Source organism: Paroedura picta, chromosome 5, assembly GCF_049243985.1.
Source record: "Paroedura picta isolate Pp20150507F chromosome 5, Ppicta_v3.0, whole genome shotgun sequence".
NCBI classification, from domain to species: Eukaryota; Metazoa; Chordata; class Lepidosauria; order Squamata; family Gekkonidae; genus Paroedura; species Paroedura picta.
This window is the reverse complement of record NC_135373.1, coordinates 105,628,566-105,654,424: the sequence shown is the minus strand read 5'-3', so window position 1 is coordinate 105,654,424 and position 25,859 is coordinate 105,628,566. Positions and strand designations below refer to the sequence as shown.

Genomic DNA, 25,859 nt, shown 5'->3' with positions numbered 1-25,859 from the left:
ACGTGTGTTTTCCGGTTTCAGATTAGTGTGATATAGACATAAGTTCTTTCTTTTGTGAGAATTGTTTTCATCTCTGTTGTATAGGCTACACTTGCAGACAGATTCGGAGAAATAGACAAGAACAATTATGTGAAACTGAAAAAAAAAAGTTGTTTTGCATGATCTTGAGGCTGGCCCATTGCTTTTCCACCAGTTTGACTGAGAAACAAGGTCAGCACCTGTTGCTGGCCCTCTTAAATTGGCCTGAATGTTTCCCATTCATTCTGCTGTCTGCAGTGGCGCCAGTAGGACTCCAACATGATGTGCACCGTGGGTGGGGTGGGCAGGACTCTTGTGTGTGCTTATAGAGTGTTCTCTCAAATAGGATTGAGGTGGGTGTGGTATGGTACTAGATCTGCACCTTATTCCATCTACTTTACTTTTTGACAATTAGTTTCCCTCAAATATTATATGCATAGCAGAGTCAGAAGCAACTGGGATATAACTGAGAAAAGGATTTGGCTTTTTAAATCGTAGATCTCGTTTGTCAGACAGTTTCTACTGTAAAAGTAAAAAAGGCAATTCTGTCCCATGGAGAACGGGAGACGGAAACCCAGACTCCCAGCCTGCTTCTACTAGAGGCAACTAACTTGTACAGTCCCCCCCCACCTTTCTCTACCATTGATGGGGGTTTGTGTGCCATTTTATGCATAGTGTCATATAGGAATAGGTGATAAACTGAGGTGGTACAATTCTGAAATGCAGTTCAGATTGCAGAGGGAATGCTGTTTTCATAAAATGCAGCTGTGCATAAAAAGTTCCCAGTAAGGCCCTCAAATAATGGTGAGAAGTTTCATGCAGATGTCTCACTCATATGGCATTTTACTGCATGTACGATTTTTTAAAAAATAGAACATTAAATATATGGCCCTCCAACCTACAGCTGGAAAGGATACCATCCAGAATTCTACCACTTAATCAGTAAAGTACATACGTAATTATTGTGATTTGCATCCAGTCTCAGAGAAAAAGGTAGTCTATGAATGAAGGAAAATAAAGAAGTAAATAGATGCTTCTAATAGTAAGCTATCCTCTCCATGTTACAGTCAGAAAAGCAGAACAACCAGTCGCTCACAGAAAAGTCAGGAGTTTGGGGCTCCCAAATATGCAGAAAAATGCTGCTTTTTAAATTAACTAAAAGAGAAAAATATGTCCCAAGAGAACTGAATCTGCTCCAGTTGGCACAGAACAGTGAGCCAGTTTAGGGGGGTATATTTGTGTGCTGCGGGTGGGATTGGCACGCACTAACTCCTGAGAGCATACAGAATCCTGGAGAGGGACGGTGGGGGGATTCCCAGGCTGATGCCTGTTCCGGCAATTCTTTGGCAAGTGCCAAACATGTTACCTGAAATGGCTTTTTAAAAGATTGTTTCCTATGTAATGTACAAAATGGGCATGTTAATCTCCTTACTGGCAAAATTGGTAAGTCATTCAACTCAATCACGAGGCAGATGTGCAAGTTCTTGCTCTGCACATGAAAAAACAAAATGCAAAAAATAAAAGCAGATGTCATTTTCTTCCATTTTTGCTGGCTTATAATATGTAAAAGGATCCTAAGTTGTGAATGAACATTGTTCTGGACAGTGAATTCCAAGAGTAAACTCCAAATTAAGTTTTGGTAGTAGATTTCAGCTAAGACCAATTAACACGACCACTTTCCGTGAGATACAGGATTGATTTGAATATTCTTATATCTTGGAAATTGGGGATGGATTTTACTCTATGGAAACTATACTCTTGATGAACTCATAATTGATGTTGGGAAGATGCTTTGAAGAGCTGCAGAATGTGATACAAGATGTTCATGTGTTTGGTCCAAATCTGCTAATTTGCCAAGTATAGCATTCCTGCCACATATGGGAGTAAGGCTGCATTCCTCCCCTATATACTCTCCCAAACCATTTATGCACTGGGAACTTCACTGCCCCATCTCTTGTGCAGGAGCAAAAACCGGGGGCAGATGAGGCGCACTGGGCCAAATGCTCCCCCATGTGGGTGCAGGAAGAGGTGGGGCAACCTGGCAGGACTAAAACTCCAGCCTGCAGCCTGGCATGAAACCTCCAGTGCATAAATGGTCCCAGTGACTAAGATATACAACTCAGGTCCTTTTCCATTTATGTCTTCCCCCACCTCCTAAATTAAGGTAGGTGGCTATAATGTAAAGCAGAGGTAGTCAACCTGTGGTCCTCCAGATGTTCATGGACTACAATTCCCATGAGACCCCACCAGCATTTGCTGGCAGGGGCTCATGGGAATTGTAGACCATGAACCTCTGGAGGACCACAGGTTGACTATCCCTGATATAAAGGACCTTTTCTGCAATGGTACATTGTCTATGGAACGCTCTCCCTGTAGGTACACAAACTCATCTGACTAGTTTCAGTTACCAGGCAAAAACTTTTAATACATTTGGTTTATCTTTTTAAAAAATCCCCCTTGTCCAATTAAATTGTTAAAAAGTGGCTCCTCAGCTTATATTATTTTTAGAGTTGTTTGGCTAACATTGTGTGGTTTTGTTTATTATGTAGGAGCTTAAAATGTTCTGTTGTGTTTTCTTGAAGTTTTTTAAGAGAAAAAAAATGACAAGATGATTTTTCAAAACATCTTCTGTGACTTTTTAAACAGTTGTTAGAGACTGTCTTTCAGCCCCATGTGGGTTAAGAGTTTTGGGAACAGAAATATATTGAAGAATCCTTTGCTGAGTGCTGTTTGAATCCTGGATTCTTCATAGCCCCCTGTTTGTCTCTTCTTGCCTCTTGTGCTTCCCTGTAGGGCAGTTCTGGCTGCCAGGTGTATGCAAAGGGCCATGAAACTCAACAAATTGTAGTGTGTGATTTAAAATCTCATGCCAACCCACAATTAGTAGTTGTTTAGAGGAAGGATGGCTATCATAGACAATTATAAATTACGCGCTGCCATGTTCATTCCATCTTTGCAGAATTAAGGTTTTGGCCAGCTAAAATCCTCAAGCAAAATTAGCCTTTATAAAACATCAACAGGATACCATTGCATTGCCAGGAATCAGAACCTAGATAAATATAACTGAGCTGGTCAAAGGAGCCAGGCTAGAGCCAGAGAATTGACCACTCATGGCACAGCAGTTAGATACACACTGGTCACTGCAGCAGAGTTGTAGGCTCAGCAAAAGGAAAAGGGCTGAAGAGAAGGAGGGTGATATACAGCATAGACATGCTGCAAAGTGGTGAGATTTCTGTAGCAAAGTTCGAGGAAGTTGATTCTTTGCATTGTTCTTGTATCCTTAGCCTAAGGAATCCAGGATCCAGATTTGTTTGGGTCTTGAGATGGAATATCTGTAAGGATTCCTAGGAGAGCATTACTAGTAGTACACTTGCAACATCCATGGTTGTTTGGGCAAAGTGCACTTTCTGTTGAGTCCCCATCACCAAAGCCCGTGCATTCTAAAGTGTACATTAAGTGAGGGTAGAGTGTTGCAGCCTCAGCTCCATGCCCTGTCGTATGATATATGGATGTCCTGGGCCTGGCTGGCATATATTTAAGGTTTCAGTATGTTGTGGTTGGCTGCAGACTTAGTTGGTCTCCTAAGCTGTTCTGTGGCTGAGAGGAGGGGGGAGGGGGGAGGGGGCTTTGCTTTTTTCACCAATTCATTTCATGGCATGGCATGCCAGACTCAGTGGGGAAGACTCCAAGTCTTGAAACAGGTCAAAAACTGTACTTTTAAAAAAGGCTGTTTGTAAGTGTTCAATTGTATTTGTGGTGCAATCAGCTTTTCTCTGTATTATATTAAATTGTTTTAATATTCATAGGAGGAAGCAAAGTTTAGATTGTCTTTGATTAAAGAAAAAGATGTATACTTAGCGTTTTTGCTAAGCTCTACTCTTCCCCAAGCATAAATGGGTTGTGACCATTTCTGACCTTTACGCCAGTGCAAGTACACCTGGCTTATATCAGAGGGCATCAATGAGGTGCTATATGGATGTACTTCCAGATACATATACTGGAGACATATCTGCATAATACCGGCATGGGCCTTATTTAGACTGGTCTTAGGAGAGCATCTTAGATACTTCAACATCTTAAGGAGCAGCCAACATCTCCACTTGGTACATTTTAATTGTTTAATTAATATCCATACATTTCTACTTTTATATTTCATAGTTACATGACCTGTTACAATTTAACATGTAAAGTTGCATGTGACATATTTCATTTTCTTGAAGGATTATAGTGTACGTTTGGCAAGAAAATAGGTAGTCCACCTACCCCAGCAGATATAATTCAATATAGGCCAGCAACATACGCACCTACACTGTGTGATCCTAATGCACTGTCTTTGGAAGTAAAATCTCAGTAGTTTTAGCTTAACTTATTTTCAAATAAGTTTGTTAGACTGGAGTCCTAGTAAGGAAAAGAGGAACCGTCCCTATTAAAACAAATTAATAAGGGTATAACTCTGTTTACGATTGCACTGTAATTAATGTATAGATGTCTCTTCCCACCCCCTCCCCCCCACAACATGCCAGCATAGTTGACCTGTTAAGGGGCCAATTCACATAATCATCTGTCAGACATGTTCAACTTGTACTGTTAGTTTTGAATATGCTTGTAGCGAAAAGGGAGCTGGAGCAAGTCCATTTTTAGCACTCAAACGTGGTGCTGAACATGAGTCCATTTGACTTTCCCAGGGTCCTCCTACATATGGATTTAAGTGAATCCTAAAATACTGACAATTGAGACAGAAAATAATCCTCCCCCACCCCACCCCAAGTCTTCTGCATGTCCAGTAGTCCAGATTCCGGAAGGCTCCGTGCTACTGCACGTTCCCCCAGAGACTGAAAAGTTTGCAAGGAAGAGTAAGTACTAACAGGTTTCCATAGCCACAGCCTGACTTCTGCGAGTGACATCTCCATGGTGATTGCAGCGAGCTCTGATGTGTATGAGGGGAGGGGTTGTTGGGCAAACAGCTGCTTGTAATTGTGGGAGGGGAGAAAGCAAAATATTATGAGTTTGCAGTTGTGCTTTAAACAGGCCTTGGAAGCAGGGGGCACCAAGAGAGCGGCTGTGAACCCACAACAAAGGGAGAAGGAGGGATTTGAAGGAGCCAACTATCCAATGGGGCATGCCTGTCCTCTCCCCTCAGACAATACAGGAGCCCCTGCCGCTAACTGTGAAATAAAACCATCCAGAAGAGAAGAGAAGAACCCTGCTGAACAGCTCCCAACAAATCATTCTTAATCACTCATTAACATCCTGTCCAAACAAACTTGGGAGGGACAAGCAACCAGAGCCATCACCATTCTGGCCACCTCAGAGAGCAATACTCAGCTCGGGCCAAAGTATTGTTGGTGTCGCTCATTCACACCCGTGGCTTAGGTTTTACGTTCCCATGCTATATCTTCTGCAGGGCCGGATTTTCCGATAGGCTAACTAGGCTTCAGCCTAGGGCCTCAAGATCAAGAGGGGCTTATATTCCACATTTTTTTATAAAGGTTAGTACCAATCACAACATGTTTCATTTAACATATTGATATATATCACAGTAATGATGTATTTTATTATTTTATTATCTCTCATGTAAATTACAAACTTAAAAATGGGAGATGAAAGGGCCACATAAGTGGAATAGCCTAGGGGTTCTTTTCATGTAAATCCGGCCCTGATCTTCTGCAACACATATCTCTAAAATGCTTTAAGGAGGTATCATTCATCCAGTATAAAGATACTGGGGAAAGGGCAGTTTCCATAAGGAGCAAAAAGACATGCTGTTGTGCTTTAAAATAAATTGTGTTTGTTAGCCTCTGAAGAGCTGTATCAAAGCTGAGCAGAATGCATCCAATGACCAAACACATTTTGACCTGTCTGAAAGAAGACATGTTGATTTCAGGGGTCCATTTCAGATTTTGGCAAATCAGAGGCAAGAGTCACAGAAAAATTTGGAGCTGAGATTTGCCAAGAAGGATAAACTAAGAGAGATTTGGAAAACAAACAAACAGAAAGTGTTGAGGCTATTGTGATGTCTTCTCTTTTCTATATCTTTCTCCTTGTCTTCCCCCCTTTCCTGTCTTCCTATATAATGTCCAGAGAAGCAAATTCTGGAGGTGAATGCTATAGCAAAATATCCTACATTCCCCCTTAAGCAGTGGTCCCCAACCCGTGGTCCAGGGACCGGTCCCGGTCCATGGATCAGTCGGTACTGGGCCGCGGCTCCTCCTCGTCCTCCTCCCCAGCTGCTGCCTCGAGGGCTGCCCTGCCACTCTGCTGCCGGCTCACCTTTGGTGCTCTCCAGCGGCTGCCATTTACTATTTCAAGTCTTTTAGGCAGTTTCCTCTTGTGTTCCTTTTCATTATCAAAGGGGACAAGAAAAGCAGAGCCATGAACGAATTGTCCTCCTGCATCAATAACTTCAAGGTTTTTTAGTCCACAAGAGGTTGGGATCTGTTACATGCTTAGTTTGGAAAGTCTTCATTGTTTGTTTGTTTGTTTGTTTTCATTCATTCATTCATTCATTCATTCATTCATTCATTCATTCATTCATTCATAGACCTGCCACTCCCACACAGTGGCTCATGGCAGGTAACAGCAAATGATGCCCACAATAAAACCCCTTAAAATAATTGAAGCCCACCCATAGTGGTGATGAATAAATCCACCCACCCACCCTGCTCCACAGGCTTCGATCCAATGTCTCAGGGGACACTACAGGGGTTAGCCAATGACCTGGCTACTTCAGGGAGGGACCCAGATCTAATTGCTTTGGCCTCAGCCAAAGACCTGGCGGAAGAGCTCTGTTTTTCAGGCCCTTTCCATCTCTGTGAATGGCCAACCTCTTCTGGTGTCTGTAATTTGCACAGTGGTTTTACGCATTTAATTAAATCATGCCAGTTATAAAATCAGTCAACTAGCCCCATTTTTACTATCAATATCTTATTTATTTACTTAATTTATACCGACCTTCCTCCTCAATGGAAACCTAAAGCAGCTTACATCATTCTTTTCTTCTCCATTTTATTCTCACAACATCCTTATGAGGTAAGTTAGGCTGAGGTACATTGTGACTGGCCCAAAATCATTCAAAATGCTTCCATGGCAGAGTGAGCATTCTAATCTGAGCTGCCCAGCTAAATGTTTTGTATTTAAATCGGAAACGTTTTTTGGAGTGATAAAAGTAGTGTACCTCTGAGATTCTTTTAGGAAAGGAATCCAATGATAAGTTGTGGATAAATCAACCACTCTAAAGACTCTTGTTTCTCTAAGAGTGAGCAATATATCACTGATATTGGCCAGAGAATGATAGTCCACAACAGTGTTTGAATTTGTATACCCTTGACCGAAGAACGGTACACTCCTTCTATCTGGGATGGTTGTCCTCTTCCACCGAGTGCGCAGCTTCGGGAGGGACGCACATGGAGCGGTGAGGGAGGTTGGGGACACCCACCTAGCCAGCCAGATCAGCCGAATCAACCCTGGTGATCAATGGGGTGACAGATGTCGCAGCCAGATCTCCCTCACATCCAGTGTTTGAGTTAAGATATCACAAATCCATTCATACTGGAATATTCTGTTTGTCTTCTCTAAGACAATGAGAAAAATGTATTCCATGGAGTCAACAGGTTCAGCTTTGAATAATCTGAGTCTCTTTCTTGAGTAGTTGTCTCAGTGCAATAGGTATATTTCTGACTATGCCATAATGCTACATTTTGGGGTTTTTTAAAACAAGGTATTGTGTGTGAATTTCCCACTGATCTGTAGAATCCCAGTAAAAGCAAGTAAAAAATCAGCAACGATCATATTTTCTTAGTGTGCAGGACTAAATGTGTGTTACCTGAACAGAAAATCATTGAAACTTAGTTTGAACATATCATACAAAGAAATATCTTTTTGGACAATATTATGCACTTTTCCTTTGAGTGTTTTTGTTTCTTTTGAAAACTAGTCTTTGACAACAATGAGACACACAACTTACTATCTTAAGCAAATTTCAGTGATAGTCATGTACCTTGTGTATAGTGAGCCTGAATTTGTATAGCGAGTCTGTGTATGTAATCATTGCTATCTCATGGCTATTAATGCATGACAAGGTGGTATGGAGGATATCTAGCAGGCTATGCGTTAATATTTGTGTACCCCACCCCTAGGATGCTGTGAGGTTGGGGTGTGTGTGTTATGCCGCCAGTCTGTTTTGTTTTGTGAGGGTTTTATGGTTAATGGGGTTTTATGGGGGTTTACTGTTTTTTATGTATTGTAACCCACCACGAAGAGCCTCTTGTGGCACAGAGTGGTAAGGCAGCAGATATGCAGTCTGAAACTCTGCCCATGAGGTTGGGAGTTGAATCCCAGCAGCCGGCTCAAGGCTGACTCAGCCTTCCATCCCTCCGAGGTCGGTAAAACGAGTACCCAGCTTGCTGGGGGGTAAACGGTAATGACTGGGGAAGGCACTGGCAAACCACCCTGTATTGAGTCTGCCATGAAAATGCTAGAGGACGTCACCCCAAGGGTCAGACATGACCCGGTGCTTGCATGGAGAATACCTTTACCTTTACCTTTTAACCCACCACGAGTCATTGGAGAGTGGTGGGATAAAGATAGATAGATAGATAGATAGATAGATAGATAGATAGATAGATAGATAGATAGATAGATAGATAGATAGATAAATTGTGTTAGAAATTTTAGCATTCGACACCTACTCCATAAAGAACTTTACTTAAATTTTCTAGAAGTGGCTAAACTTTTGTGGAATTCCACCAGGTATCTACAGTTGATATGTTAGAGTATCATGTTAGAATGTGAAATCTTGAATTAAACCAAACATGAGATATATCCAGTAGAGGAACAAGCAAAATCAGAGAGACCCCATGCTCTTTGTAACTCATTTTTGATCCCTAGGTCTTCCCAAACTACCCTTCCACCATTGTACGATAGGAATTTACTTCACTTATAAATACAAAAATACAAAATGATCAAATCATAGAGGCTTGGATCTCAAGGAAAATTTCTGATAACAGAAGAGGGGCAATTGCTGCTGACTCCTCCCGCCACTACAGTCCCCTGAACCACTCTCATCTGTCCCCTGTCCCCAGAAACAGCATTTTGTGGGTCATTTTGGCTAGGGATGCTAGTCTCTACCTGGATCTGGCAACCTTATCTCCTCACCTCCCACCAGTGTCCGGAGAGAACTTGGCAACCCTATTTGGGGCAGCAATGGGAGGGGAGAAGTAAGAAAGTCCTGTTATGCTGTTGGAAATACTTTCCATCAACTGAGACTTACTGTGGGATCCAAGCCAAGGCAATGCAGAACAGAGATTTCTTTCTGGAGTAATATCAGTTATTCTTATAGTTAGCACCTAATCACTGAAATGTCACTTTCATAGTTGTATTCCAAGTGGTGGTGGTCTATTTGGGTGAACAGACATGGTACCTTTAACAATAAGTATGTAGAAAGTTGGTTTGCTTTGTGACTTAGCTTGGAAGGCGGCCACTGGGCATCTCTTTGGTGTAATTCTGAGTCATTCCATTTTTCTTCTTTCTTTCCAAACACAAAAGAGCTGCCAGTTATTTCTTGACTATTGAGCATGTAACCACAGGTTACTTGCTGACTAGGATATGTAAAACTATTACCAGCATCCATCATCAAAGAATTTTTACTTCATATGTTTATTTAGAGAAAAAAATCCATTTCAATGGAAATTATGCCAGGAAATCACTAAGAAACAATAATCTGTGGTCACTAACTATATATAATGGCAAATGATAGCCGTTCATGTGAACAGAACTTGCCCTCATTAGCAGTGCAGCCCTACATTACTTCTAAGTCCATTTCTTTTAGTTAGAAGGGTATGACTCTGTTTAGGATTCCACAAGTAATTGTGACCGTTTTGGCATTAAGGTAAGAGCCCTGCTGAATCAGACTAATGGTCCATCTAGTCCAGCATCCTGATTCACACAATTGCCGTATAAAGGGCAAACAACAGGATATAGAGGCCAAGGCCTCCCCCCAGTGTTACTTCCTAGCATTGGTATTCAGAGGGACCAGTTCCGCACAGGGTATCTACCCCTTGACAGCCTCTGGTTGTTGGCGGGTCCTTGTATTTCCCTTTGTTCCTCCTGAATCTATTGCCCATCAACTTCACTGGGTGTCTTCCTGTATTCTTGGAGATGTGGGAAAAGGTTCTCTCTTCTTGTGCATAACATTCTACCCACCCCACCCCCGTTGTCTGTTTTGTAAACTGAAAAGTCTGAAAGTCTTCAGCAATCAAAACTGGACTCAGTATTTCACCAAAGGCCACACATATTTTGCAATATCAGCATTTTTTATTCGAATCTCATTCCTATTAATCCCCAGCATAGAGCTACCCTTTTAAAATACAGCTGCGTACTGAACTATTCATTAAGGTCCCCTTTCCCTCAGATACAGCACTAGAGTCTCCATAAGGATATACTTAAACGTTGTTGAGGAGGGGGTTCTAATGTGGATCACCTAGTTCTTACCTACATTGCATTTCATTTGCCAAATTGTTGCCTGCTTTCTAAATATCGATTGAGCCTCCTAGAGCCCTGCACAGTTGGCCTTGGTTTTCATCAATTTTGTGTCATCTGCAAACTTGGCCATCACACTTCTAACCCCCAATTCCATAACATTGATAAACAGATTAATTAGCAGCAGTCCCAGCACCAGTCCGTGTTGGACCACATTGCTCAGTTCCCTCTACTCTGAGAGAGCTGTCCATTTATTCCTGCTTCCTGTCATTTAACCAGTTTATAACCTTTAACAGGAAACATAAGCGGAGGCACTTAACATGTCTGTGGATTAACTTCTGAGTTATATTTGAAATTGCAGTGATGTGCAGAACAACACTTCTTGTTACAATAGCCAAGGAGTGACTTAGGTGGAATTTTTCTGTTTTTTCTTCCATGTATATTATGGCAGTTTTACAGTAGTGTGAGTCAGTGAGGGAGACTGCTTTCAATTACAGCCAGTTTTCCTATCACAGCCTGATCAGGTTTCCTATATAGGTGACATAAAAAGTCTTTCTATAAATAATAATTAAATAAACATAAGGAACAGAAGGAGGAAGGCTTGAAAAGGACAAACTATTTTCCATTTTTTAATCTCAATCTTCTTGAAGGAGCTCAGGGTGATTTACATGGACACTGCTGTTGGATTTTGTCTCCCCAGCCCCCTATAAAGTAGAGAAGGGTAGGAAAGAGTGGCTGGACCAAGACCTCCCAATGTATGAACCCGGGCTTCCCATGTATTAGGCTACAGGTCTAACTATTGTTTTGCAATCAATGCTGGAATGTACTGTCAATTTGCAGCAGATTTATTGCAACCCCGAGGGGTTTTCAAGGCAAGAGATGAACAGAAGAGGTTGGCCATTGCCTACCTCTCTAGTAACTGTGGACTTCTATATGCATACACACAAACAGTAAATGATGTATAACAAAGTTTATCTATACAAAACCAACCAAACATTGATTTAAAAAAATTAAGACAGAACGATGTATTTCTTAGAGCAGGGCTACTCTGAAAACAAAATAGAGTAGACTTGTGGCTCCCCACTCTGCTGTTAATTTAATATGCAGGATGATATTTGTTAATGGTTTTCATGAGTTGACTTTTATGATGTCTCTTACTATAGGTAGCAGACTACCTTCATAGCCAGTGCTGCTTTCCATGTTTCTTCTCTCCTCTCTCCAGAGTCTCCAGCTGCCTCTCCTTGTTAGGGATTCCAGAACCAAGAACTTCATAGTCAGAGTCAAAGCTACCTGGGGTTATAGTGTCAAGGAAGCAAGGGACCTATTTAGGAAAAACATGATGAGACAAACACTTCTTTCAGATTATATGCCGTTTTCCCGAAAGAGCAGGGGTAGTCAACCTGTGGTCCTCCAGATGTCCATGGACTACAATTCCCATGAGCCCCTGCCAGCATTCTCTGGCAGGGGCTAATGGGAATTGTAGCCCATGAACATCTGGAGGAACACAGGTTGACTACCCCTGCTCAAGAGTATCTATGACCTCCTCTCTGGTTATGCACAGTGGCCTATATCCTACCACTTCATTAATCAATATTTAGAGTCTTCCTACAAGCCTAAAGAGTATTTATTTCAGTGAAAGAAACTGAAGGAAAGCTCTTCAGGTTGGTGGAAATTTCTTTACCCTAAGGTAGTATCCCACCCACTGAGTGCCTAATCCAGACTTTCTCAACCAGGGTTTTGTGAAACTTTGGGGTTTCTTGACACCTTGGAAAGGTTTCCCAAATGGGTAGGAGTTAATTTTTATATATTTTAAAAATTTGTTAAACATTTATTGGGTGATACGATTAAATATGGTCATGTAGACATCCCCCCCCATTGGCCAATGATGGGCTTAGAGGGGGTGGGGAAGGGAGGGGCCCGGGGTGGGCATGTACACAGTTATGCTTCCCAACTGTATTTTACACCATCATGCCACCTCTGGGGTTTCTAGAAGCCTGAAGAATGTTTCAGGGGTTTCTCAATGGTAAAGACGTTGAGAAAGGCTGGCCTAATCAAATCCAAGTCGCAAAATGTCAACCTTCACTTTGTAACAGAAAACTGTATTTCCTAAACTTCAATTTGAAGAGGGAGGATGGCTTTCCCCCTGTCTTTCATTTCTTCAGATTGTTCCATAAACCACATTCCTCCCACCCATGGGTCCCGAAGATGATTCACTTTACAAACATATACATCTCTTCGATGGCAAGAATTAGTTTGGTGGAAATGTTGATAGAGAAGCAGTACTAGTGATTCCCTCAACCTGCTGTTTCTTTATTGTAATCGTCCCCACACCAAGCAGCTTTTCGTGAAAAGGGGGGGGGGATATTGGGATTATGTTATGCATATTTATGTGCAAAGTTGAGTTATGCCCTGAATTACTATAGTTAAAAATAATTTGTTGGACCCATATATTAAATTTTCGTGCTGGAAACAGTCTTCTGCTTTCAAACAAAGCATGCCTGCTTTTTTCACTTACGTTAACAGGGTTGCAGTTATTATGAGCTATTTAAAAAGGTTATTACAAGAAATGCTTGTCAAGTACTCTGTTTTAAAGTCTGAATATATTCATGGGTGTTTTTTGAAACACTACTGAATCTCTTCACATCACCAAAATCATTCTCTCACCCTGTTATGCTCCAGTAAATTAGGACAAGATATATCCCAGTTGTGTGGCTTGTGCAGCTTGTGCAGTCTGAGGATGTGAACAGGATTCTTGCAAGTTTGAGACCTACCACCTGCTTGTATGACTCTTGCCCATTCTACAATTAGAGTGTAGATTAGATACAATTAGATTGTAGTTTGGAATAGTGTGTGTGTGGGTATTCCTGGAGCCTTTCTAGAGTATCTCTGAGATTTATGCAATCAGAACATTTATCTGGGACTGTCTTCACTCTAATATGACTGTCAGCATTCACTGAATTTCAGACATTTATTGGGCCAGTTTGTCTGATGAAATGCCCTTTGTTTGGTGAGAAGTAGGGGATGAAATTCTCTCTACCCACCCAGTCTTCCCCCTCCCCGCAAGTCAATAGATATTTACCAGTTGGTATAACATCCAATTTACCCAAATTCAATCTGCAAGGTTAAAATACTAGCTGTAGTATTTCGGCCATGCATATAGTCCCATTTGAATGTTACGTCACAGTAAGGATGCCACAGAAGTAAGCAGGGATGGAATTTTGAGCTGGTGAAGCATATTCCACCCTGCTTACCAGTGCCACCTTTTGAGAAATATCACAGATTGTAACTCTTGTATTCCATTGCCTTTAACCACATTGTTCATCACCCCTATCTGTATATATCTACAGAGTAAAGTTTCCTCATGTGTCTGATGGAATGTCTACTAGCTCACAAGATTACGTAACAATAAATTTGTAAGTCTTGAAAGAGACTATTTTTTGTTATTGTAACTGCAACAGTGTAACATGGCTATCTGTCTAGAATTTGTAAGTGGGGTTATGTGCTAATTCACCATTGGTAGAGGATACGGATGGAAGATAGGAAACTTTCCATCTCTCCCTTCCCCACACACAGTGCAATCCTAAGGATGCTTTCCTGAAAGTAAGGCCATTGAATTGCAAGTGACTTACTTCCGTATTAGACTTGCTTCCACATTCTATCAAATTTTCAGATTTTTACCACTGTGTTGTCTGAGAGTTGCTTTCTTTCATTTTCAGAAATCATAGTCAGTTTTCATTAAGGCTATATTCAAATCTTAGATACGAGACTGGTGTCTCGATTATACCACTAAAACTGTCTATATAATGGGTTGTCCTCCTCTACTCAACAAGTTGTCATCTGGACCAAAATGCAGCTGCACCCATTTTGGGGGAAGGTAGCCCGCAAGATCTTTATTGTCCATGATTCAAAAACTAGTAAAAAGTGTCCCGCAGGGACCATCAGAGATATATATTTAACATCCTGATTTTTCAAATAATCCTGTTGTGTGTCCTGATTGGCTCGTTTGGAGCCTTCCTGCTCCTTGAGCATACTTCCTCCCTGCTTGCCTCCAGAACAAACTGAATGAATAGGACAGAACAGTTAGACAGGTCTCTCTCTCTCCTCTTTCTATATATGTTCAGGTGGGTGGCTGTGTTGGCCTGAAGCAGCAGAAACAGTTTGAGTCCCGTGGCATAGCCAACAGGCAAGCAAATTACTAATGCTGACTGTGAGGGGGCGGGGGGTAGTTAGATAGTTGGTTAGAAATTTAATGAACTGATGGTTAATTTTAATTTTTAAGTATTAATTGAATGTAATAATTTAATTTAATTATGTATTTTTATTCATGTTGTAAGCTGCCTCAAGCAATTATGGGAGAGAGGTGGCATAAAATCTAATAATAATAATAAAAAGTTTTGTTCAAGGTATAAGCTTTCGTGTGCATGCACACTTTGCCACACTGATGAAGTATGTATGCACACGAAAGCTTATTCCTTGAATAAAACTTTGTTGGTCTTAAAGGTGCCACTGGACTCAAACCTTTGTTTTTTTTATTCAGTGTTTCTTTATATTCACAACAAAACTATTTTGTTCTTTTAAGCAGTCTAGTGATCTTCTCCTTTTGCATATTTACACTCTGCCAACATTTAGCACCATATTCTACAAAACAGAGACTTTTTCGTTAACTGATATTGCTCCCCTCCTGCCTTATATTTTGGTATCGATGGCATGCATAAGTGGGAATGTTTAGACTGACAATGCCTGGGCTTTGCAAACTGTCTCAGTGTTGCAGTCCTCATAACTGCAGCCTGTAGCCTCTCATAACCTATTTTTTAAAATTGGTGTTGGATGAGGGCAGCAAAGTACTTTTAGTGCTGGGTGGCAATCTGGGAAGCTGCATTTTAATCACATGGGTGGCACATCCTACTCATCTCTCTCTCTCTCTCTTGCTCTCTCTGTCTTTGTTGGATCATTTCCACTTTGAGCTCAGTAAACAGACTGTCTATTGAGCAACCAGTATTCAGCGGCAAGCATTATTCAATACTAGATTCTTGTTTTGTTCAGCCCAAAGGAAAAGGAGTAAGAAGACTCCCTTCTTTCCTTTTTGTGTTTTCTAGGCAGTCTTTCCACTTTCCTCCAAGGGATCCAGGCTTCAGAGTTTGAGATATGCTAGCACAGGCCTTTTCAATGGGAGAAGAAAGGGGGGATGAGGAGGAAAGAGAAAAGTTGCATCAACTTCTTTTTGTTTTTGAATCCTTAACACTTATATAACAGAAAGGACTGAATCTGTACATTTTTCCTCAGTAAAAGATCTCTTGGGACAAGTGAGAGCAAATAGAAGAGCATCACTTTAACTGAACCAGAAGAATTTAAGCACTTTCACATACTTAATCATAGCCCACCAAACGTAAAACAGGATTTTTGAAATGGCATCTGTGCATAGGCAACTCACCATGGGGGGAAGGATCCAGCCACCTGCTTTTACATACAGTAGGCCCCAGTTCAATCCCTGATATCTTCGGTTACAAGGTTCATGGAGTAGGTGATGTGAAACCCTGGCGTCCAGAAACCCTGGAGAGCCTCTACTAGTCAGGGTGGACAAGACTGACTTTGACAAATTGATGGTGTGGCTCACTCTAAGGCAGATTTATGTGGATGATGTACAGGTAAGCAATTTTCCTCAGGCTGTCTGAAAATTCTCAGGGATGTTTTGCGGTCACATTGTAAAAACAAAATACATGGAGAGGATGTGTCCAGGTGCTACACACAAGCTCTTTACTGTTCAGATAAAACTTCAGGCAGCCTAAAAGGCATTGTTGTTTTTTTCCAGACATTCAGGCATACCCAATTTCCTCTGGCTTGCCTTGCATATCCATGCTCTGGATATCACTTACCTGAGCTCTGGATTTACTCCTCTACAAGCATGGAGGCATATGTAGCGGCTTTTCAGCAAAAGTGCTGTGAGGAAAAAACCATAAGGATGTAGTGTTTTTATAGTAGTCTCTAAAACCTGGAACCTGATACTTTCATGAACACCTGACTTTTTTCCCTTGTAGCTCCACTTATTTTAAATATAAATTTATTTATTATTTATTTATTGCATGTGTATTACTGCCCTCCCCTGAGGCTCAGGGGAAAGCTGGAAATTCAGAGAACTTGCTAAACCTATTGTTACAAAGCTCCAGAAATAATCAATATTTTATGGCTGTTTTTTAAAAGGGGAGGGGCGGTATGACACCACTGATAGCACTATCAGTGATGACAGCTCTCACCCTTGAAAATCCTAGTCACTGAAGGTGTGTGCAGTAGAAATTAAGCTGACTATACAACTGTGAAAATGCAGAGGGAACGGAGACATATGGAAGAATTATGCTCAAACAGATTCTAATGCTTGTGGGTTAAATGCCAAGAAAATCAGGAATAATTCAAATGTGCAGAAAAGCCCTGAGAAACTCAACAGGTTTCCAGATTTCAGATGCTGATAAAAACTTGGCAATCAAAGATAAAATGATCGGACTTTTTGTGATGGCTGCATAGCTCTCTCTCCCACCCCCATCCCCAATAATTATATATAACCATATAAACTATTAGGTTTCTGCCAAGGAATACCATAAAAAGGTGATGTCCCTTGTATTTCCATACATACCAGTTGCTTGTGGGTCAGATAAGAGCCCTGGAATGGTCCCTTTGATTCTGAGCTCCTTAAAAGAAAGGTGGGATAAAACAGTAATAGTTTTAAAATATCAGTATAAATATCAGAAAAAGTGAGAAGTATGCTTAATAAACAAACTGATTACATCCTATTATTAAGAATGCTTTTTGACCCAAGTTCCTATTCTGATGAGTGTTACATATTCAAAATAAGATGTCTATTATATTGTACTGTTTTCATGATAGTTCCAGTGTAAACCACCCTGAGGGCGGTATATAAAATAAATGAATAAATAAAACAATTATTCGGGCTATGAAATTGCAGCAGACTGTTGCATTAGGATGTTAGTTTCCTGTTGCATGGGGTTTACGTGGCCTGCTCTTCAGCCTGTCCTTGTTTGTCTGACTGATGCCCCATGGTGCTGATGGGCCAGCTGACTTTGTTGTCAGAATCAGGAGTTCAGGTGTTAGACAAAGGAAACTCCACAGGAACCTCGCATGACGCGCTCTGCCTTGTTTACTGGCTAACTGGTTTATCCAGCTCAATCATCTTAGCATTAGGGGCTTTTCCTGCTCCCTTAACAGGGTTGATATCTTTCATCCTGTGCTTTTAACAGTTTTGATTCGATGCCTTATGATGTAATGTTGCAGTGTACCAAGGGAGGCAGCAGGTGGCCATTAAACCCGTAACCTAGGCAACTATGGTTATAATTAGCGTATGTGTGTGTGTGCATGTGTGCGTGTGTGTGTGGAGAATGTGCTGGCTGAGGGACAAGCTAGAGGCCGAAGAGTTGAGAAGAATGTTTGCTTCCTATATGAAACAGACACTTTGCATGTGGACTTGCCACCCAATGGAAGCATTTCTCTAAAGCTTCCGCATGGAGGTTGTAATGTACAAAGCAGACCTCCTCAAAAGAGAGCTGTTGAAAGGAGCAGGTGCTATGAGGCTGTTACTAGAGAAACTGTACTTTTCAGGTTTCTTTTTTGACCATTACTTAACAGTACAAAAATCTTGTCTTGTGTTGGATATGACAGAGCATAATACCCTGAAGCTGTTATGGAAACCTACTTACTAGAGTATGTAACCGAAAAAAGGTCTCATAATCATGAATCAGCCTGTGAAGTAGAAAAGTCCAAACTCTTTTCAAAACCTGTGTAAAGAAGGGGGGGGCATGAAGTCTCCTAAGGGTATCACTCCTCATTCCTTCTTTCCCTCTTGGTTTCCCTCTTTGCCTCACCCTGTGGCCTTTCCTACTTCCTTCCCTCCCACTTCCCTCCCTCCTATTTATGTTTCTCCCACGTGCAGCTTCTGTTCCCCTCAGGACTGCTGAGAGGCAGCTTGGGACCCTGGACAAAGATTCCACCTGGGCCCCCCATGGCCTTAATCCAAATCATGTGTCTAATTTTGTAATTTTATATTTGTACACACATACATATCAACATTGGTTATATATGATGAAGTGGGCTGCAGTTCACAAAAAATTTCATATCAATAATCCTTTAGTAAGTAAATTGGTAAGAAATCTATTTCAGTTTACTTTTGTACCTTTCCCTAGCACAAAAGGAGGAGCCTCACAGGAGGGGCGGTATAGAGATATAATCAAATAAATAAATAGATTGGGCAGTGGTGCTGGATGAGAAGTACTGGGAATACTGGGATTGATTTTGTTGAGATATTTTCTTAAAATATTATATAATTTGTCATATGACATAGAATTTAATATCTACAATGGGAAAGCAGCATTTACAAAGGGATATTAGCATATATAACAACTGCCCGAACTGTTTAAAATGTAATTAAAACAAATTAAGGGTGAGCTAGAAGGAGCTCTAACTTCTGTTCCACGTGTGTAATTATTGCTAAGGGAGATGAATATTCCAGTCATATCGTGAAAGGAAGAGAGCAAAATTGGAGGAAAGCATGGAAAAGAAGAACAGAAATGAAGAATAAAGGAGAGATTATATTTTCTACAAAACACTAACAGGAAAGATTTGCATGAGCAGACAAAACTATGGAGCTGGATGGATGGAAAGAAAGAGAGAAACTGACTGCTGGAAACAACCACCATGTTAGGAGATTAGTAGCCACGAGCTGGGCTATGATTTTGCCTTGCCCCACTGCTGAAGGGTTTAACCGGGGCTGGTTTATTCATGTAGCATGCGCTACAGGCCCTGTGCTTCCAGGGGCCCCACACAATGCCTTCTCCCCATGGATAAGAGCCATAGCCTCTCTCCTCCTCCCTTTCCCCTCTTTAAGGACAGTGACATCCCTTTCCATCAGAGAATAAGAAGTCTAGTCCATAAGGTCACCATTTGTCTGGGACCAAGTCTTGGGGGGGGGGGGAACACAGTGAAGGAAACAAATATATCAAAATACAGATGCGAGGGCTGAATGAAGTTAGCATATGTAGTGAGGTAAGAAGCTAATATATCTGTTAAGTCCTGGGGATTCTATTTTGAATGTAATAATAACTTGCAATTCAGCAATTTCTCTTCCCAGCATGCTCCTGAATTTCCTTTGTAATAGAACAGCTACTTTGAGTTTCTCCACTGAATGACCGGAAAGGTTGAAACGTTCTCCTACAGGTTTCTCAGTCTTGTGATTCTTGATGTCAGATTTGTATTTGTTTATCCTTTGATGGAGGGTTTGACCTGTTTGCCTATGTAGCAAATGGAGCAACATTGTTGGCATTTAATGGCATATGCAGTGTTAAAAGATGAGCATGTGAATAAGCCTTAGATGGTGTAGTTGATGTCGTTAGGTCCTGTAATTGTGTTGTCTGTGTGTATATTGCAGAAAAGTTGGCATCTGGGTTTACTGCAAGCTCTGGTACCAGTGTCCATGTTCAAATTAGATGTATTATTGTGAGTTATGTGTTATCTGGGGGCTGTCAGTATGCAATAAAAGGTTTGCCCCCAGTCCTTATAAAAGAGTACTGTTATTATCAAGTAGAAGTTGTAATTCAATGATGATGCCTTGAATTGTTTTGAATTGAGAACTGTTTGAGTTGAGAACTGTTATGTCTCTTTTGGGCCTGTCTTGCAACTGGTTTTCTCTGGGTACCATACTGGCGTTGTTAATCTGTTACTTGACTTTGTCAGGTAGATGCGTTAGTTCCAAAAGGTAGATTCCTCAGGTAAGAGTCTCTGCCATAGAACTGGAGCAGATGTGACTGTGGCAGAGAGCCTGGCTGTATACAGTGGATTGTTTGGTATGTTTAGGAAGGTAACTGGATGTATGCACTTATGTTTGTTGGTCAGTTGGTTTCTGTTATAAGGTGAAGTTCATGTGTCCATTGTGTATTCTTACAGTAGTGTCTAGACAATGTATTTCTTGAATATATTGGTTTATTGTCAGATTGGTGGCAGGGTGAAAATCGTTGAATACCTGGTGGAATGTTTTATTTATATTTATTTTTATATATTTACATTTATGTTCCATCCTTTCCCGAAGGCTCAGGACAGATCACATCAAGGCAGAATATGTTTAGGGCTTCTTTACCATATGTGCAGACAATAAAAATTTCATCAGTGTATCGTTGGTATATGAGAGGTGGGAGTGGGTGAGAGTTTGGGAAGTGTTGCTCCAGATCAGCCATAAAGATGTTAGCATACTGTGTGGGGACATGCAGGTGCCCAAGGCTGTACCAGCAATCTGAAGGGACAAATTGTTGACACATTTGAAGTAGTTATGGGTGAAAACAAAATGGCACAGTTTGCTGACAAAGTCAGCTGTGGTTTTTAACAGAAATCATTATTTATGGGTTGTAATCCATCTTTGTGTGGGATGACAGAGATTCAACATCCATGGTGGTTAAAATATTATTTTCTGGAATGTTCAAATATTGTATTTTCCTCAGAAAGTCTGTGGTGTCACAAAAATACAAAGGAGCCTTGATGGCATAGGGTCTAAGAACAGCGTCCATATATATCCAGATTTCCCCACAGTGGTAGTGCCTATACCTAAGACAGTAGGGTGTCCTGGGTTGCTGGGTTTGTGTATTTCATAGAATCACAGAATCATAGAGTTGGAAGGGGCCGTACAGGCCATCTAGTCCAACCCCCTGCTCAATGCAGGATCAGCCCAAAGCATCCTAAAGCATCCAAGAAAAGTGTGTATCCAACCTTTGCTTGAAGACTGCCAGTGAGGGGGAGCTCACCACCTCCTTAGGCAGCCTATTCCACTGCTGAACTACTCTGATTGTGAAAAAATTTTTTCCTGATATCTAGCCTATATCGTTGTAGTTTAAACCCATTACTGCGCGTCCTCTCCTCTGCAGCCAATGGAAACAGCATCCTGCCCTCCTCCTTTCAAATACTTAAAGAGGGCTATCATGTCCCCTCTCAACCTTTTCTCCAGGCTGAACATTGCCAAGTCCCTCAACATATCTTCATAGGGCTTGGTAGAAGAAAAAAGATACCTGTTAGAGGTTCCTGTGGTGTGTCTGAAAGGATATCTTCCTGAATGTTCAGGAGTAATTCCTTTATAATCCTGTTTCGTTCTTTTTTGTGGTATGGGGTCTGTTGTTTATTTAAAAAAAAACATTATTTGAGAGTTGTCTTTGAGTTCCTTAGATGTAATTAGCTCTATTCATTATGACAACAGCTCCCCTTTGTCTGCCTCCTTAATTATAGTATCTGGATTGTTCCTATCTATGGCCTTCTTTTCAGCATGGTTGAGGTTCTACTGTATTTAACATTGCTTGTTGATCACATCGGTTTGGACCCTATGGCAAAATCATTCTATATAGAGGTCCAGTGTGGCATTACAACCCTCAGGAGCAGTCATTATGGAGTTTCTTTTCTTTTTTTTGTAGTATTGTTTTGATGGTATGTGGAGAAAAGGAGGTTAAGAGGGGACATGATAGCCGTCTTTAAGTATTTGAAAGGTTGTCATTTGGAGGAGGGCAGGATGCTGTTTCTGTTGGCTGCAGTGGAGAAGACACGCAGTAATGGGTTTAAACTTCAAGTACAACGATATAGGCTAGATATCAGGAAAAAATTTTTCACAGTCAGAGTAGTTCAGCAGTGGAATAGGCTGCCTAAGGAGGTGGTGAGCTCTCCCTCACTGGCAGTCTTCAAGCAAAGGTTGGATACACACTTTTCTTGGATGCTTTAGGATGCTTAGGGCTAATCCTGCGTTGAGCAGGAGGTTGGACTAGATGGCCTGTATGGCCCCTTCCAACTCTATGATTCTATGATTCTATGAAGGTATCTGGTTCATTGGTGAGTTAGAGAGATGGCAGCTGTCATTGTGTCATGGTGTTGTCAACATGCTGCCTGTTCTTTCTTGTTTGGTTCTTGTGTATGTTGTTCTATTCAGGCATAGATGGCAGGAAAAGGCTTCCAGGTCTCTGCAAAAATGTGTGGATTTCATGGGGGAGGATGAGAGTCCTTGAATCTGTTAGGCGTATTGTATGCTGTATGCTAATTTACTGTTCCCTTTAATGTATGTATGTCAATTTGCTGCTATTCACATGTCTTACTAAATATGTAATTCCAGTCTTAGCTTTATTGCTCATTTATGTGTGCATCTTGACTCTAATTACCCCTTCCTGGCAGGTAAGGATTCCTACCTATGTGTGACATACGAGGTAACCTGTTTCAATGGACCTGAAGAAATTTACACCAAGCTAGAGAGTCAGCTTGATGCAATGGTTAGGAATGAATACTTCTAATGCAAGCTGGGTTTGATTCCATGCTCCCCCACATGCAACCATCTGGGTGACCTTGGGCTCGCCATAGCACTGTTCTGACTAAAGCTGTTCTGACTGAGCAGTAATATCAGGTCTCTCTCTGCCTCACCTACCTCACAGGGCATCTTTTGTGGGGAGAGGAAAGGGAAGGCTATTGTAAGCCACTTTGAAACTCCTTCAGGTAGAGAAAAGCAGCATATAAGAACCAACTCTTCTTCTAGAGAATTCGTAGGAAATATATATTTATTTACATTATTTATAATCCACATTTCTCATGGGAATCAAGGTAATTGGCATACCTACCCAATTTGAAGACCAGGGTAGGCGGGTGGGCACAACTTGGTGATCCGGGGGGGGGGGGCAGGCCTCTGCAAAGAAATACCTGCTTGCAAACCGGGTCCTCTCTAGTGCCCGGCGTCCCACTTCCCCCACCAAGGGTGGCAGTAGAGGGGCCAGCCGTGTTGAGCTGCAATCCTCTCGGCTTGTTCCCACCATCAGGAAAGTGGGATGGGGAACTGATCACTGTCAGAGCCAGCCCACACCAATGCCCATGCCAGAGTTTTGATGGGATCCTTGAGCATCATGTTAGTGATACGGTTGCTACTTCTGAGTTGGGAAATTTCTGGAGATTTGGAAGTGGATCTTGGGGATGGTGGGGTTTAAGGAGGAGAGAGTTCAGGTGTTGAACTGTTTCAAAGCACTAAGGACTTTTTGATGTTGTTCAACCTTTATTAAAATAATTGACCAACATGCCTTCTGCTCTAGGAGAGAAAGGACAACCTGTCATTGATTTATTTTTCTTCCTGGTCTTGCTCCATCTTGTAGATGGGGGGGGGGGAGGGGATTCAAAATATTTTCACCAACTCCAAAGCTGGACAATTTTCTTTCATTAATTCCTTTGGGTTCACCAGTCCAGTCTGTTGCACCTTGATTTTGAATTACTAATATTTCATTCTTATGCACACTTAACACAGTAGTAAGCCTCATTCTCCTCAGTGGGACTTCCTTCCAAGTTGTTGTTGTTGTTAGGTGCGAAGTCGTGCCCAGGCACACACACACACACACACACACACACACACACACACCGCTCTCCCACCACTTCCCCCACCCCAAACACCCACGCACACACCCCTCTCTACCCCACACTCTTCCCCTGCCACCTCCCCCTCCCTATTTGCCCCCCTTCATGATTCCCCCCCACCCTTCACACCCCCACTGTCCCCTCCCATTTCACCTACCTCGCTGCCTGCCTTCCTTTCTTCCTTCTGACTTCCTGACTTCCTCTATTTCTCCATCTCCTTCCTGTCTCTCTGTCTCTCCCTCTCACTTGCTTCCTGTCATTCTCCTTTACTTCCTTTTGCCCTCCTTTCTTTTCTCCCTTCTATCCATCCCTTCAACCACCCCTTTCCCTCCTTTCTCCCTCCCATCTCTACTTCCCTCTTCTACCTTCCTTTCCTACAGTCTGCCTCCCCATCCGCTAGCACCCGCTGTATTTCTTCTACAGCGGGCTTAATTTCTAGTATATACATAAATGGGCATAGACTGCTGGATCTGGCTGTTTGAAGTCTGATTAAAGGTGTGAAGTTGGAACAGAACCTACATAGGCCAACAGTCTATCCTGTGTGTAGCTTGGTTTGCTCTGTGCTGAGTTGCTAACCGGTTATGGAAAGCCAGCTTGGTACAGTGGTTAAGAGGCTTCTAATCTGGTGAGCTGGGTTTGATTCCATGTTCCTCCACATGAAGCCAGCTTGGTGACCTTGGGCTAATCACAGCCTGGATAGTGCTATTCTCACAGAGTAGTAATGTCAGGGCTCTCTCAGGGTGTCTATTGAGGCCAAAGGAAGGGAAGGCGACTGTGAGATTCCTTCCGGCAATGAAAAACAGAGTATAAAACCAACTCTTCTATATTTTGTGTAGCAAGTTTTGACCACTAGAGTTTAACAAATCCCATTTCCAGATTGTACTAGTAATCAGCGTGTTTTGGAATGTGTACCTGCTGAATTCCTGCTTTCCAGTTAGTATATATATTTTTAACCATGCTGAAGTAATACTTATTGTCTCCCATCTGAACTGAGAGATACACAAAACCCCCCATGGTTTAATCTTTTCAAGTAATTATGGTGCCATAGATGGCATTCAGACATCGTGATCATGCCATAGTAAGAATAAGACGGCAAGGCCATGGGCATGTGCACTGCCTTTTCCCTTCCCCTCAAATATCTTTCTAAGATTGGACTGTAACTAATTTTGTGAAGTCTAAATCACACACTTTAACGAATCAGGTGCTTTAACAAGGATACTTGTCTGCTAATTTATAGGCAAGAAATAAACTGCTTATGTATTTTTGTTTAACTTTAATCCCACTTCTCTTAGAGAAATGGCTGCTTTGGAAGGTTGATTGTATGGCATTATACTCTACCAAGGTCCCTCTCTTCCACAAATCCTTCTTTCCCAGGTTCCAACCTCAAATCTCCATCTATTTCCAAATCCAGAGTTAGCAACCTTACACTTGATCCTAGCTGTAGAATTGTGACGATCATTATTGCAAAGGTGGAAACATTTCCTAATTAAAAATAAACAAACCTTCTTTGTTGTTTTGTAGAGAGTTGGATTGAAAGATGTCTCAGTGAAAGTGAAAACAAACGCTATTCCAGTCACACTTCTCTGGGGAATGTTTCTAATGATGAAAGTAAGTATTAATGTTAATTTGCAATAGAAGTTAATAGAATTGTGGTTCTGGAAGGTGGCAGCTTACTTTGTCTTTTTAACCCCCTTTCCCAATTTTGAATGGGTATTTGTGCTTGTTTTTAACTGCTTGCGAGTACAAAACAACAGGAAAAGGACTGGTGAACCTTTCCCCCTTCTATGTATTAATCGTTTGGTGGAGGTGTTTGTTTATTAACATGAGGCAAGATGCAAGAATACCCAACCCCTTTGGTCTGGAACAGGCATGGTTTGGGCCACACGGCACTGTGTCCACTGTATCCTTTACTATGGTCTTGAGCTGTTGTTTCACTGGTATCCATCTGTCCACAATCA

At 41.6% G+C, this 25,859-nt stretch overlaps 1 protein-coding gene across 5 annotated transcripts in view; it reads left to right on the top strand.

Annotated features, from left to right (window-relative positions):
- Positions 1–25,859, top strand: part of RFX4 (regulatory factor X4) — a 90,351-nt gene that overhangs the window by 7,959 nt on the left and 56,533 nt on the right. For all 5 annotated transcript variants that reach the window (XM_077339702.1, XM_077339699.1, XM_077339698.1 and 2 more), the window contains exon 2: positions 25,423–25,509. In XM_077339702.1, the coding sequence (XP_077195817.1) occupies positions 25,423–25,509 (87 nt within the window). The remainder of the gene's footprint in view (positions 1–25,422; positions 25,510–25,859) is intronic.